Here is a 15,412-nt window from a genome sequence, read left to right as displayed (position 1 = left end):
TCCAACCAATCCCGTTAGAATAAATATTATAGCCCGACTATCTGTTAAATAAAAAATAATAATCAACAAAGTCTTAGTTAGACGGTTACATCGGCAACAACATAAACATACGTTGTGTGGCCCAAACTTAACTTCCGGTAGACATCCCAAAAAAATTATAAATATCTGTTGAGTAGTTTTAATCAAATTTAATACAATTAATATACAATAATATTACTACAAGTTAAATATAAAATAAATTGTTATATTATAGCCACACTGATAACCAAACACAGACTGGAAATTAACTTCGGGCCAGAAGCGTGTGTCCGATGAAACCATCGACAGTATATAATATAAAGAGGTGTCTTTGCGAGAAAGGAACATCACAATAACATTTACAACAATGACAAATTTATTGAATCATTTGTAATTTATTTGAGCTGCTCCAGCAAGTGTATTTACAAACAATGGCATTTGAAGATATAAAAACGTGTCATATAATGAAAGTCGGTGCTGCACCGTCAGAAACTGTACAGCAAAAGTCTAATATTCAGGCAACGCAGCCAATGAGCTTAGGGAAATAGTCCCTTCACATCTGTATGAAGCAGCAGGTGTAGTAATTATAAAATTATGTCTAACACTGAAGAATATCTCTGGGATAAAAAGACGCAACAAGAGAAAATAGGAACACAACTGCCTTGAGGTGAAAAACCCAGGAACACAAGAACTGAATAATATAGCGCTTCGTTTGTATTCCTTTGACCTCAAATACTCAAATGGCAAAGGGGAATTCTGTTGCTGGCGTATTTGGACAAAAACAGCATATGAAGCCATTTTGCAAAAATAAGGTTTTCTAAATAAATCCTTTTTCCTTATTGGTGCAAAAACAGTGCTTTTCAGACTTGAAAATGTTTGGCAAATGATTTAACAATGACAGTGTTGATTTAACAAACATTTAGACGTTTAACTGTCAATTAGCACCAGGGGTGTAAAAATACTGAGAAATTACACTTTCGTTTAGTTTTAGTGCCGTGTCAAACGCGTATGCATGTAGAAGTTAAAGTATCCAACCAAAAACATGCATGAAAATTAAAATGTTAGCATGTTATTATATTATATTAAAATGTGTATTTGAGTGTATGATGTTTTTAATTAGAGGCCTATGAAATATGTAGCCTTCTTTATAAAACTCAATAAGTATTTTCCATAAAAATGTAAGCGAAAGAGTTCAACAATAATTCCTTAAAAAGAGACTCAAGTATGAAGTATAATCACTCAAGTACTTTATACCCCTGCATTCCATAAAAAGTGTATTTGATATTGAGATTATTTCTTTCAAACCAGTTGTTCCTAAACATTATGATCGTGACTTCCCGAAACACAGCATTCACAGAACCCATGTGCTCGGATACGTGCATGACTACAGCCACATATATTAAAATCAAATGCTACAGTAATGTGCTCAGTCCAGGGGAGACACAGATATGACTAGAAAACAACCAATGATTTTAGCAGTGCATGAAAACCATTCAAGCAAGTGAACAGGGACCTGGGAAAATATTTACCCTGTTTTTGTGTCTCTAAAGGCCATACACTATTGATCCTAGCAGGAGATCTCATCTTTCCCCACGTCTGCCCGAGATCACGGGAGTAATGCTAGCCCATGGCTGAACAGGACACCACACTTCTCCCGTGCCACAGTCAATTTTTTAATTCCAGAAATAACCCACATGAGGCCTCGCAGTATGTGGTCTGCGTGCCAGGCACTTTGGACAACATCAAAGAGCCTATTAAATCACGTCAGGGCGTCAGATGCCACCGGGGTGGAAGCAGCCGTTCTGTCAGCGTTCTGCTACTTGTTTAAGTCGCTCCCACATGGGCTTTAAGTTTACGCGGTTTCAAAGAATGAAGCCAAAGTGCAGCAGAAATGTAATTCGATTAGGAAAAGTCCACGTGGGAATTGCGTCTTTAGAATATGGGAAAATAATTTAATTATTTTCACTTCATGCTTGCAAAACAGAATCCTTTTTGATACATTATGTGTAAATGAACGATTCGTTTGGCAAAGATATGAGCTCCTCTTGTGGACCAAATGAAAACGCTAATGCTATTCATTGTATTACTCTGAGGTAAAAAGACAGAAAGCATTTACAAAAGTTGAATGCAAAACATTTTTCTCCTTTCTGACTGACAGGATATGGATTGCAAACGTGGTGTCGGTCCAAAATAACAATTCCCTGATATCATTTCAAGGATTGACATAAATTACTAAAATATCAGTCCATAATCGAAAGTTATGTAATGCTGTTACTATTCATCTAAAGAAAGAGATACGTTATGTTAGGCATTTTGTGTTCCTCTCCTCCTGAATCTCCAGGTGACCGCTAGCACAACAAAGTGTCAAGAGCACTAAGACTGAACAATAAATAAGAAAATGATGATTCACCAAACAAATTAGTATATTCATTCAAACAATTGATCAGCGAGGCTCCGTATTTGCTAACAAAACATCAATTTTGGCATCTACACTTAAATCGAGCAGTTTACTTCATCACCGCCGCGTCCTGCCTTTCACTCCCAAACCTGTACACAATGTACAAAACGAGTGCTTTTCTTTTCTTCATCTACGAAAACGCTCCGAAAATGTGTCACTGTTCACCTGAGCACCTGAGTCCGCGCAGATTAAAAAGCTCCCTTTCATTCGAGGGAATTTGCCTTGATATCTATTGAAGTCAGCGGTTGAGTCCATCGTGACAAAGTTTACCCACAATGCAACAGGAGACAGATTCCTTGCACATAATTAGTCCTTTTATTGACAGAAGCTCCTGGTTGCTTCTCTCTTCTGGATGGCAACACTGAAAGCAGTCTTTGTGGCGAGGAAAAAAGTCTTTCTTTCACTGCCCCCCGGTTTCAAGGCCCTTACATACCGGGCATTTAGAGGACACGGATCTATTTTTATGTACCGTGCTGTATTTTTGTGGGTTTATTGTGTATACAAGAGAGGTTTTTGTGGGGTTGGGCTTACTGTAAACCGTCCAGTCATATCGCTGAGGGATAAGAAACAATTTTAAGCCTTGTAGTATCTTCCGCTACTACTTTGAGAGAGAATCTCAAATGTTCGCTATAAAAGTGCTCGTTCACGAGTCCCGTATCATGCTTCAGGTGTCACTGTGCACGTACAGATGCTATAATGTTGAAAGGGAAAACAGAAGAATCAGCGCTGAGGTCAACAAAGGCCCTACAGTCTGAGCGCGCCCCACACCGTTCACATCTCCTCGGGACGGCTCTGCAGATTCATGACTCGTACCATCTGAGAAACGGAAGAGGAAAAGAGGGATTAGTGTGGGATTATAGATGTGTGCAAAGGAATCTCTCTGAACATTTGAATAGAAATGCCCCTGATGTACGAACCGTTATTATTTTCTATGGAGTTCACATCTCCGTCGTTGATCTTGACGACGCGGTCGTGACTTTTATCGCAGTTGTCTGTGGGAGAAACATAAAACAGGGTGTTGTCAGGGTCATGGCATCATCTTTAACTCACTGCACGGTGTGCAGTGGTGATAAACGATGCAATCGCGCCCCACGTTTTGTAAGAAGCCAGGCCAGGATGACTCCCGCAGGGCTTGTAATACTTACTCGAAGGTCTGACGAAAACTTTCAGCCTCAGGCAGCTTGGTCTTCCGTTTTCACTCACCGTGGACGCTGTGGAAACATTTGAGATGTTCAATATTGGGTTCAATCGATCTGTGCTCTGAATTGTTTAATAAATCTACACACAGAGTACAGCTGTAGCCACTTTTAAGGGGAAATAAAAATGTTTTTGCCTGGTGGCAGTATAAAAGAAACATAATTAACACCAAGCTGAATTTTCTACCAATCGTTGGCAATAGCTGGTGTCAATTTATCCTGATCTGCCTTTGAACCAATCCAGTTGACCTTTGAAATATAAATTGAATGACATCACAAAAGATGAATTGAGTGATTTTTTTAGATTATTCCTATAGCCCTAAATCTCATTTCTCTTAGATACATCAGGGAACAGGTGATACAACGGGCGGAAATAATATTGCAGAAGAAATATTTCGCACATTTTTTTTAATACCCTTTGTAAGTATTTTTAGCAAAGAACATGAAGAGTCATCCAAAAAGTGACAAAATTTCCCCACAAGCGACAAAACAAACCACACGAGGTCCCCTGAATCATTTGATGTGTAAAAATGATTAACTCATCTCCAATATATCCTCAAAACTAACTGCACCGTGTGACTTTCTACTGGCAAAAGGCCTCATTTAAATGCTTCCACCGGCACGGCGACCTCTGAGGAACGCCCCATCAGCATTCATTACGGTTCATACAGATAGATGTGGGCAGCGCTACATTGCATATGCTGCTTCTTTTGTCATATCATAAGCCATGTTTCTCAATTTGTCCTCTCTATAAAGAAAAGCTTATTAGTGCTTAAAAAGGAAAGGTGGACAGGCGCGCTCTCTATTGTCCTTTCTTTGAGCGGTTTGTAACGCAATCTGCCGCTGTCAGGAGTCCATGCAAATGAGATCAGTGGGGTGAGGAAAAGGCTTGCTGTTTTTCTCACAGATCAATCTGGACGTAAAGGTGACTAAATAATGAGCAATGCAATACACTTCAATAAATCCCCGTCTTCAAAGCCTCGGGTGTAATGAGTTCGGCTGAAAATGCAATTTCCATATAGGCGATACATGTTCTTGATAATTCAATTGGAGAAACCGCTTTCATTGATGTGCACGTGCCTTCCACTGCGATTTTAATGTTTTTCTGGTGGACGAAGGGGGCGTTTTGTTTTGCTGGATGCATAAAATTTGCATTATCTGACACAATCGTCAAGGAAAGACTAATGTTTGTACTATACTCGCTTGTATCCATATGGCCACTGACGTCATTAAAATAAACTGATATTGCTTTGACTATGTTGTTTATTGGCAATAGATATTTATTTAAGAACACAACGGCCACAAGCACCACTAACAGCCGTTCAAAATATTTATTAATGGGAGCAAATTCGTGCTAAACCTTCCTGGCTCGTCTGAATCCACTGGATGTGACCTTTCCACAGGCCTCTTAGACGTTGAGTGGTCACTACATACATCAACACCTGCTACTTAAAGCTGTATTGGCGACTGGTAACATCAGCAGCTGCAAATGACAGATCATAGGCAGAAAGCCACACCTGCCACTAAAAGCTCTGTAATCAGCTGTGATGATACACATGACTTCTGTTCAGCCTGCAGGTCATATCACCAGTGCATGTGAACTGATGAACTTTACACCAACCCATCCATGCCGCACACCATGTTATATGCATTGCAGTTGAATATCAAATAATATATTTATTAACACTTTAAATAAGGAAGACCACAATTGAACAAATTATTATTGTTGTGCATTATAATAAGTGAATTTATGAAAAACCTGTTGATAAGTCATCCCATTATGCATCTGATAATGCAACCAATTCTGTGAAATCCAGGCCGAAGTCCCAAAACGAGGATCAAAATTGTATTCGCTACCATTCATTTCAATATTTCAATTTATGACATGGCCTTACTCTGTCAATATTAAAGGTTTCAAAGTTATATTTATTATAGAATGCTCTTTACATAATGTAGGATGGTTTTATGTAGAAAGCACTTAATTTGGGTTTTCAAAGACAGGGTCACAAAAGTTCAGGGCCATCTTGTGTGAAGGTGTGAACTGGGTGAAAGTCACAAATCTGCGCAAATTTAATTGAAGTGAACTTCAAAAGTGCAGAGTCAAAAATGTCTCCTTTAATTTACATCCTAACATCTCTGTTTTCAATTTTTTTCAAATTCCAAAAGTCTTTGTTTATGATGAGGTTTAAATTAGGTTTTGAATTTAAATGTGTTCTCAGACACACTTGTAACCCTTAACTGTCATAAAAGTGTCAAGACGAGGCTATACCAGATTTTTATGCTTATAAAAAACACAAAACAAAAGAGCAAGAGAGAAACATGCAGGAAGAGTTATATCTCTTTTCATCATTAACCGTCTGGCTTATCCCCGAGCGTATAGACATTCCCATAATGCACCATGGGCGTTTTTTCCTCCACACCCGATTCTCTGCTGTGTGGGGTCTCCAGCTGCATTTAATCTGCTCTCTCTCTCTCGCTCTCTCTCTCCCTCATCCCCACACTCTCATGACTGCAGGGAGAGGTTGGGTTAAATCAATGTGCTTATGTGCTGTCTATACTGACATACAGGGGGTTTGAGCCCTTAATCATGTCCCCGCAAGCATATTTACTTTCATTTGGGTGAAATTGCTTTTGTCTCAATTCTCAAGTCTGGTCTAGTTTGGAGCAGGATTTCAGTGTTGATTGGAAACATCACATCAGAAATCTGCAACTCAATCTCGACATCTACAGTGGATGGTCAGTGGATGTATACATTAGTGCTGTCATTGACTTTATGCCATACCTGCAAGTAGTGAATCAATTGATAAACCTTATCAGCTATAAATATTAATTACTGGCCGTGAAACTGTATTTAGGATTTGCATTCCGGACAATGGGATTATGTTGGTTTCTCATTACAGTTGAGATCAATTGTTTAAATAAAAAAGCTTAAATATAATATATAATCAAAAACCAAATAGTCAATGTTAAAATATTCCGATGGCAAATTTGGCAAAATTCGCCTGCAACGGACAGACTATTATTAGAATGTGAAAAAGTCACCAGCCTCTTGCAAGAAACTGTTTCATTTAAACACCAAAGCCAATTTTTACTCTCATTTGACACTTGTGTTTGTTAATATTGGACCCGGAGTAGTGTGACTCTGAAATGGCATTTTTTTTAACAAGAACGCTCTAATTTCTAAGCTCTCACCATTTCTCGTACACAAAACAATAATTAAAAGTCTTGGCAGTATTAGGGTGATTTCATTGGCGTCTTGCGTGTCAACTCTCATTCTCTCGGTCTTTGAAATCCTCCTGCTGTCAGCATGGGACGTGTAACTTACCTCGTTGGCAGACATTAAGACTAGACTACTACACCAACTTTGCTTATTCAAAGACACCCTACACTATCATGGTCCAGGCTGCTCATCCATGTTTCCTTTTCCACATGGCTGACATCAGATCCCTGTGTAGTTATCCGCCCGAGCTGCCGACGGCCAGGGGCAATAAACCTCCCAGACACCACTATTCCAGCTATGGGTTTAGAGATGAGATCTGATGTAACCGAGAAGTTTGATAAATGAGGGAAAGCTGGATTTACGCTCTGTCTCGGAGATAAGATGGGCACCTATCTCTATATCCTTGCGCATTCTTGAGCACTTTGTTACGCACACAATAATTTTGGCGAAGGTAACGACTACGCCACTTATATGTAAACCGCAAAGTACAGGATTCTTATCGAAGCAACAAACCAGATCTGTGCTTTAAGCCTACAGTTGGAATGTTTTCGGTCTATCTTACAGTATTATGAAGATGAAGGGACCGGTCTTTTGAAGCGGGCTCGTATCAGACAGCCCGGCCTGCCGTCAGCCCCTTTCGCACAGGAGGGAGAGGCCGACTAAAAACCTTCCCTTGAAATTGGATTTCTATCCTCTGAGATTAAGATCAGACTTCCACATTGGCCATATTGGAAAAGCATGGTGCCTTGAGCCCTTTAAGATTCCGAGTTCAACTGCAGTCATCAGAGCATGTTCACATTTGACCTGGAGGGCCAGGCCCTCTGATCCCCCACTGATCGCTTCCTGAGCGGCCCAGGCCCCGGTGACTGACAGCACAGAGACCGCGGGTGTCACCCCTCTGCTCTCCTGGAGCGACCCCTCACTCAGAATGATTAGCAACCACACTAGCTAACAAAGACTTTCTGTCTTAAATCATAGAGGGGCAGGCATCTATTGACTTTCAAATAGAATCAGAGTATACCTTAGTTTCTAAAAAGCAATAGATTTCTTTATATAGGCTATCATTTATAACAACTTATAGCCAGGGCAAAGTAGTTTTTGTTTATACATGAATTCTCCAAGAAATGTTCTTGAGATGTACATACAAATTAGAAACATATTAAAAATAACAAAAATACATTCCAAAATATTTTGATATTTTAATTTAATGTAACATATATTTTAATATATTAAAATGTAATTGTATTTAAAAAGTATGTTTTATTCGACCTTACAGCAGAGTTATTAGAATCTTGCTTTTAGTGTTATTGTAGTTTTATTAATATTTGAATATTAATTGTATTAATTGTATGCAATTTTCTTCTAAGCTTTTGTCATTTTAATATTTACTTGTTCTTTTTTTTGTTGCTATAAAAAAAATGTGTGTGTGGTTTTTGTATATTATTCCAATTTAAGTGTCTTTTTTCAGTTGATTTCTGAGGACACATTTATTTCCAATAATTTAAAGGCTAATATTTTATTTGACTTCAATAAACAGAAACGTTTTCAAAGTTTACATTTTAGTAAACTATAAGAAATTTAATTTATAGCTGCCTAACAACTTATAACAACAAATATTTTCTGATATGATCAAGGTTCCACAAAGTGGCCATATGGATTGAGCAATTCCTCTTCAAGTCTGAACGCTGACATATTGTTTATTTTACATTCCCTTTACTTCTGATTTCATACAAATAGACAAACTTCCTCTCGGCTTGACAGCATTCTTAACAATTGAATCATGAAACTGAGTAGTGAAACAGCACTACGACTACTTGTTTTCCATCACACGTCAACTGATGCCCCGTAAGCTACTATGAGGCATTTACACTTCAGACGAGATGTTTCCTGTCCTATTATCCACCCCTCTGAGGCCTTAAGGGAAAAAAAGCTATTTTACTATGTTGCAATGTCTCCGATAGACACCCACATCCATGCAAAACATTCTTATCACCTGCTGCGATCTAACCCCTAAACGCTGTTTAGCGTGCATTCCTATCTTTCTTGCTGGCGCTGGGTGTACTTATCTCTTCTTTCTACCACTTCCCCCTCTTCACTGTCCAATTCCTTCCTTTCACATCCCATAAAAACATGTCCATTGTTTTATGCACCCATGAGATCTGTCAGATCATCAGGTCAGATTCTGCTTAATCAAACGCTCCACATCTCCTGCGTGTGCCTGCATAAATGAACCCATCTCACCAGCAAGCAGTCCGAGCAGTCGGGCCGCTCCTGTGCTTTATTTTGTCTTCCCCTTCCCGCCCTGTAGGGATCTGACTCCAGTTGTAAAAACATGGGTTTAGATGCTTGTTTTTAAGAACCCTCTCACGAGCAAACGAAAGCTGAGACTGGGAGCCTGTAACAAAGACTCTTCAGAGGAAGACCACTAAAGTCAAGATGTTTTTCCCTGAGGTTCGTGTTTTCCTTGTAGTCTGTTTGCCAAGACTTCTGAAAAACAAAGTCGTACTTGGCAATGGCTTAATTTCTTCCGTGCTCGTAATCGGATACTCGTCCTTAAAGTATATCATTAAATTTAGGACTCCAGTTGCATTATCCGCCGCGAGGATGCTAATACAAAATACGTTTCCACGTAACGTGACCTTACCCACATATAAACTGAAAACTGACCTTACAAATCTATTTAGCATTTACAGTGTTGGATTTTGGATACATAACACCATATGCGTACAAACATGACATTGCGTGACAGAATATATCAAAACCAGGTGGCTTTTATTTTAAAGAAAGCGAGCAAAAAAGACTTCACAAAAACCTTGTTTTAATGAAGCTTGTTAATGCAAAAGACGTAGTGTTTACGTGAGATTTTGTGGTTGCCAAATGTTGCCAAAATCTGCTACTCCCAATCAACCATTTTGTTTGACATCAGATATATTTTTTTTGTATACCACTGTACATTATATCATGTTAAATTCACAAATATATAATGTGATACTTACAGATATAGTAGTATTCTCTGCCTGGCCGAAATTCAAACCCAAGTGAGAACGGCGTGAAGAGTTGAAATTTCTCAGAGAACTTCAGGGGCCCGTTGGGCGAATGGGGTCGATTGCACTCCCAGCGCTTGAAACCCTTTGCCGTGTGGTCACAGGAACTATAACCATCGTAGTTGACCATGTAGAGAACGTACCGTTCCGTCCTCTCCTCAGGAACCGTGTCAATGTAGTGGGGACAGTAGACGTCCAAATAATCATTAATGCAAACGTCTATGTGGTAGTCTCCCCTGTAGAACCTGCGATAAAGACATAAACAAAAGAGGCCGTCATGAACAAACCACCAGAGAAAGCAGAGCATGTACAATATGACACATTACCAACGCAGTTATTCTCATTCGATGTTTTACGAGCCATCGAGACCCTACTTCACAAAAAGACCACTTCTGGAGGAAGCCACTTATTTGAGGGCAATTACCACAAATGTGAAAGCACGTAAATCATCCAATCTCAGTTCGCCGGGGCTGGACGAGGATCACGGGGGAAATTCATAATCCTGCCGTTGACAACTCTGCTTTAAATACGCCTGAAAGAATTACTTTTCCATGGGCGAGATATGACAGGTTGAAATATGGCACTCCAAGGAATTTACGATGAAAAAACGTGCATCTCTCGTGCCAAAACAGGCGAGTACTTCAGATTTACATCTTGTTTATTGTAAATTGAGATGACCTCAGGAGGACCAAACCAAACATGAATGTCAACGGAATGTGCCGGATTCATTTTGACGAGGAAGCAATTTAAAAACACAAACTCCACTAGGCTCCATATAAGGTTTTTTGAACAGTTTAGTGGAGATGGACACACTCAGGTCGGCCACTAACGCCAAGCAAACACTACTGACTGAATCTCGTCTTTGTGCACACATTTAAAGACTCACTTTTGTCCATTTCACTCCCCTCACCCGAATTTAGCAATGACCCCAAAATTCGTTCTCAACAGGAAAAAATCTAGGCGAGACAGTGCACTTTGATGTTTTGTTTTGTTCCCATTGCCTCGCCCTCCTTTTGCGCTTTTCACACATGCGTCATTTCATTGGCTGTTGATCATTTCTGTTCTTTGCAACAGACATTATCAGACACTCACGTTTAACCATGGTAATATAATGTTTGTAGAGCCACACACAAAAACAATTCCTGCCAAGACCGTCAGACCGTAAGTCCATGTGACTTCGTAAAGTGAGGTAAGCGAACGTGACTGTGGTCTGGTGACTCGACTTGTATACCTAAAGGCGGTGGTGCAGTAGTCGGTGGGAATTTTTGGGGTGTTGAGTGATTCAGACTGAGTTATGGAGAAGAGCTGGAGCCAATGGACACCCAACAGGAACCCTGGAGAGAAGCAGATGAGCTTTGGGGCTAATGTGAGGTTAGCGTTGCGATCCTGCTGTGGACAGAAGCACAGCTGGGCACACTGACACAAAGATTTCCACTCATTATGGACAATAAAAGACTATTGAGAGCAGATGGAGCTCAAGACCTATCCGATTATCATTATGTGGATTTCAAACGCACTGCTGGAATACAGAGTGTCCCTGTAGGTTAGGAAGGGCTGGCGGTAGTTTGTGTGTTCTGTATGCACGTGTGTGTCTGTTTGCCAGTGCTTCGATCTTGCTCAAAGGCTGCAAGCACTTTAGGGCTATTTTGAACAACTATTGTTTACTACACTTGGGAGCTACATCATCGGAATGGAAAGTAAGATTTTTTCTTTGTACTTACTGGGAAAGCTCAGTCCGAGGGGTCCAGCTCAAAATTTGGCATGTGAAAGTTATTTGAGTTGCATGCAAAAATAAGACTTCTGAAGCCACTTTGTCTTTTCATTTAAGATTTTTTTTTATTCTGGGAGGTCGATTGTATAATGAAATGGTTTGACGCATTTTTATTTAAAGGCTTTTCCCAGCAAAATAATGGAATTAAGCAACATGTAATGAATTCAAGTAAAAAATTTTGACCGTCTGGATTTTGCTAATGCCCAAGAAGAAATAATACATTTCCTGACTAAATGCATTTTCTGAAATCAAATGGCATGATTTAGTCTAGTGCTGAGAAAAATCAATATGAATCTGTGTCTTTTGCCCAACTGGTGGCCAGTTACAAAGCAAAGGATTTGGGGAAATACTGCATGTCATTAAACATCTTAAAGTAAGCCCCACTACATTCTCATAGGCAAACCCCTTTCCCCTGCCCATTATATGAAATAATATGCATAGATTCACATACATATGAACATATGTAAACAAATAAATAATATATAAAATATATAATAAGAATTTATAATATACATGATTATAATCAGATCATCAGATTATAAATAGCAAATGTTTCTTAGACAATACCACCTAAAATATTTGTGTGTATGAAAAATCAATGAATGAGAATACTGACTCTCATAAACATTGTGTCACATTATAATACTCTGCATCTAAATCAAATGCCACCAAAGCTCTCCGTTTCCAACACCTATCTGACAAGAGCCTGTATGTTATAAAGATCTGACCCTATTAGACCAACTAACAGACAAACAACTCATCAATGTTGATGTTCATTCACTCCTCCTTTCATGCGCCTGAAGAGCAATAGGCCGGCTGGTCAATAAGCCACACAATAATGTGTCAATTCATCATTAGCAATGAGAAAGCAACTCATTTAGCCATTTCTATGCACAAACATGGCACATGGCGTCATCAGAACAAGTCGTGCAACAATAAACTCCCGCAAGGATAATCCTTCTTTTCAGTCTCTTAGTATGTTCAAACAGAGGTTGATGGGGATGACCGGGGCAGACCTGAGTCTACAGAAAGGCTGGGCACCAGGAGGCTGTGGTCTCCAGGAGTTCATGATTATAGTTGGTTCATCCCAAGGTCAGATTCCTCAGTCTTAACAATGGAATGAAAAATGAAGGAGGCTCTTCACTCAAGAATTTCCAGAGGAAGCCAATTAAATCAAAAGAGCTCTCTGAAGCTGCCATTGAGTTTCAAATGAAAGGATGAAAACGGACAAAAACAAGCCAACAAGCAAGCAAGCATCAGGAGAGGGTCGCATGTTTTGGTGGTAAACTTTAAGAGAAAGTCTTTAAGAGACTGTTCCCAATTTGTATTTTATCAGCATTTCTAGATATTTGTGTCCAGTGTCGGATCTATTCAAACAAAAATCTAATCTGAAAGACTGACAGCATGACAAGACACATTAAACCTTGATAAAAAAATGTATCACATAAAAAATAATGGTTGAACTTTACCTAAAAACTGATTTTGAAATGCTGCGGCAGTTTATTAGAGCCAGAGAGAATGAACTACATCAATTTCATTTTATAATGCCTGATGTAGTGTTTTCTGTCATTTAGTTTACCAGTCAGAGTTCTCGGAGTTCATAGGTCAAGTTTTTTTGTTTTTAAGTAAATGGAGCGTTTGAGGTGTGGTAGAACAATAAAACCTAGATCAACAACAGCGGGGGACCACAGTGAAATAGACTGGAAAAACAGATGGCAGGTCTTTTGTTTAAAAGGAGAAGTTTGTTAACAAAGCAAGAGGAAAACAGATCCAGTTGTGTAGTTTCACCTGTCAAAATTTTTTTCCAAAATGCTCCCTAACAGTAGACCTTCCAGAGCTAAATACACCGCAGGCGAAACTTTCAAAGCAATTTGAGAAAAATTCATTAAAAAACAACTGCTTTCAAGAGATTTGATTAAATAACACTTTTCGATCACACTTACTTTCTGATAACATTGTTTAAACATCTATTTTTATGTTTCAGTGATAAAAAGTGCATTTTAAACAAAACGCCCATCACTCACCGACTATAGCCCGAGCACAAAAACGCATTATTACGTGTCTGATGTAAATCTTAAGCACACCTACAACACAGATTCCTGTAGAGGGCGCTCTTGAGGCAATGACTGACATGTCTCCCAGGGGTGTGGGTCAACCAGACCTCAAGCCCTCCAGGCCTTTCAGTGGCACAGATGGAGGATCACCTCCTCAGGTTACATCTCTCACAGCAGCGGTGGAGCAGCCCTCACACAGTTGTCCTATCATTCAGTCGGGAGGCAACCGTACATCTCCCAACGCCTCAGATATCACTCATTCACCCCTTCCAAAAGAATGTCTGCCCAGAAGCATTAACATCACAGTCAAACAATAGCCTGCCAGGACTTCAAGCTGTGCTGGCTTGGCGACCGCCTCAAAAGACTGATGAAGGTGAGAGAAAAAAGGCCGGAGCCGAGTTTCCCATGGAAAACGCTCAGAGAGATTTTCTTAAAGGGACAAGATATATGGTGCCTTACATTAAAAACATATTGCTGTTTGTGGGAGGCACGTCTATATATTTCTGGACTAGAGAAGAAAGGAGCTAGATATTTATGGGTGGATATGTGAAAAGAAGACAAAAGTGATACGGCAAGACCACATGAGTGAGTGAGAACACGTATATCGGCTTGGGTGAGATTGTTGCTTGTCTAACATGTATGATATGTGAAAGGTATTCACAGCGGCACAGGTTAATCTTCCTGCCCTCGTGTCATTGTGATAAGGGAAGTGCATTATGGTATATGTCACTCATCAAGCAAAATGTTTATTCTGTGGTTAACCCCATATAAACATACACATATATTCAATAAACAGACGGCTGACCTTCCAATGTGCTAAAACCCCTGCTGTCTAATGAAAAATACAGCCCAGCGTTCCCTTCCGAAACATAAAATCTCAAATTGGACGCCCTCTGGCCTTTTGGACTTCACGGATGTGCGCTACTTTTCAATCGACACACTTCTTTAGATTAAAAACCTCATTACACTTAGTGGATCCACTTTATTGAGTCAGTTGAGTAGATTCTATATAGATCTCAAATATCCAGACTGACAGCAGCGCTCGGCACCAAATATACTCTAGTGGCCTTATTGCAACATTGAGACCTCGTGAGGTCACAACTTGGGGTCGGGGGTCATGGATTGCCCATTATTAATGAAGGCCTCCATATTCAAAAGAGACTCAATAGAATGACAGCGCTAACCCTGGGGTCACTCATCTAGCAGGGTATGCCCCAAATACACGGCGAACGGATTAATCTACCAGCCCGGATTATTTGTCGAGCACAACAAACAACAGCTCAACGGCACAGGTGAGATAGAACAGGCTGGAAGTCTGGGTCCACGGACATCTATGTAAACATGAACCTGCCTTCACAGCAGGCTAGAGAACTGACCTCTCCCAGAGGGGCCATTCCGCGACTCGCTCTGGCCGGATCGGTTTACATCGCCCCGGGCAAAGCCCCTCTACACCCAATCAAGACAGCATTGAATCAATTAAAGTAGAGGAGAGGCAGTTAGCAAGCCACAAAGTCTGGCTTTAATCAACATCCCGTGCTAATTGTCCGCATTGCTCGCCCACCGATTTACGGGTGACTTAAAATAGTCTACGGCGCAACACGTTTTGTTTATGTCCTATTAAAAAGCTGTGTGGGAATATTACCAGGGTGAT

The 15,412-nt window shown here is 39.9% G+C and overlaps 1 protein-coding gene across 1 annotated transcript in view; it reads right to left on the bottom strand.

The window, feature by feature from the left end:
- Window positions 1-379: 379 nt before the first annotated feature.
- The window catches only part of efna5a (ephrin-A5a), a 48,652-nt gene continuing 33,619 nt past the window's right edge, over window positions 380-15,412 (bottom strand). Inside the window, exons 2-5 of the mRNA XM_079486730.1 lie at window positions 9,889-10,181; window positions 3,622-3,687; window positions 3,394-3,468; window positions 380-3,292 (exon numbers count right to left, since the gene is read on the bottom strand). Of these exons, the coding sequence (XP_079342856.1) occupies window positions 3,168-3,292; window positions 3,394-3,468; window positions 3,622-3,687; window positions 9,889-10,181 (559 nt within the window). The 3' untranslated portion in view covers window positions 380-3,167. The remainder of the gene's footprint in view (window positions 3,293-3,393; window positions 3,469-3,621; window positions 3,688-9,888; window positions 10,182-15,412) is intronic.

Source organism: Barbatula barbatula (assembly GCF_947034865.1).
Source record: "Barbatula barbatula genome assembly, chromosome: 22".
Classification (NCBI taxonomy): Eukaryota; Metazoa; Chordata; class Actinopteri; order Cypriniformes; family Nemacheilidae; genus Barbatula; species Barbatula barbatula.
Note: the sequence above shows the minus strand (reverse complement) of the source record. Positions and strands in the feature narration are given on the sequence as shown.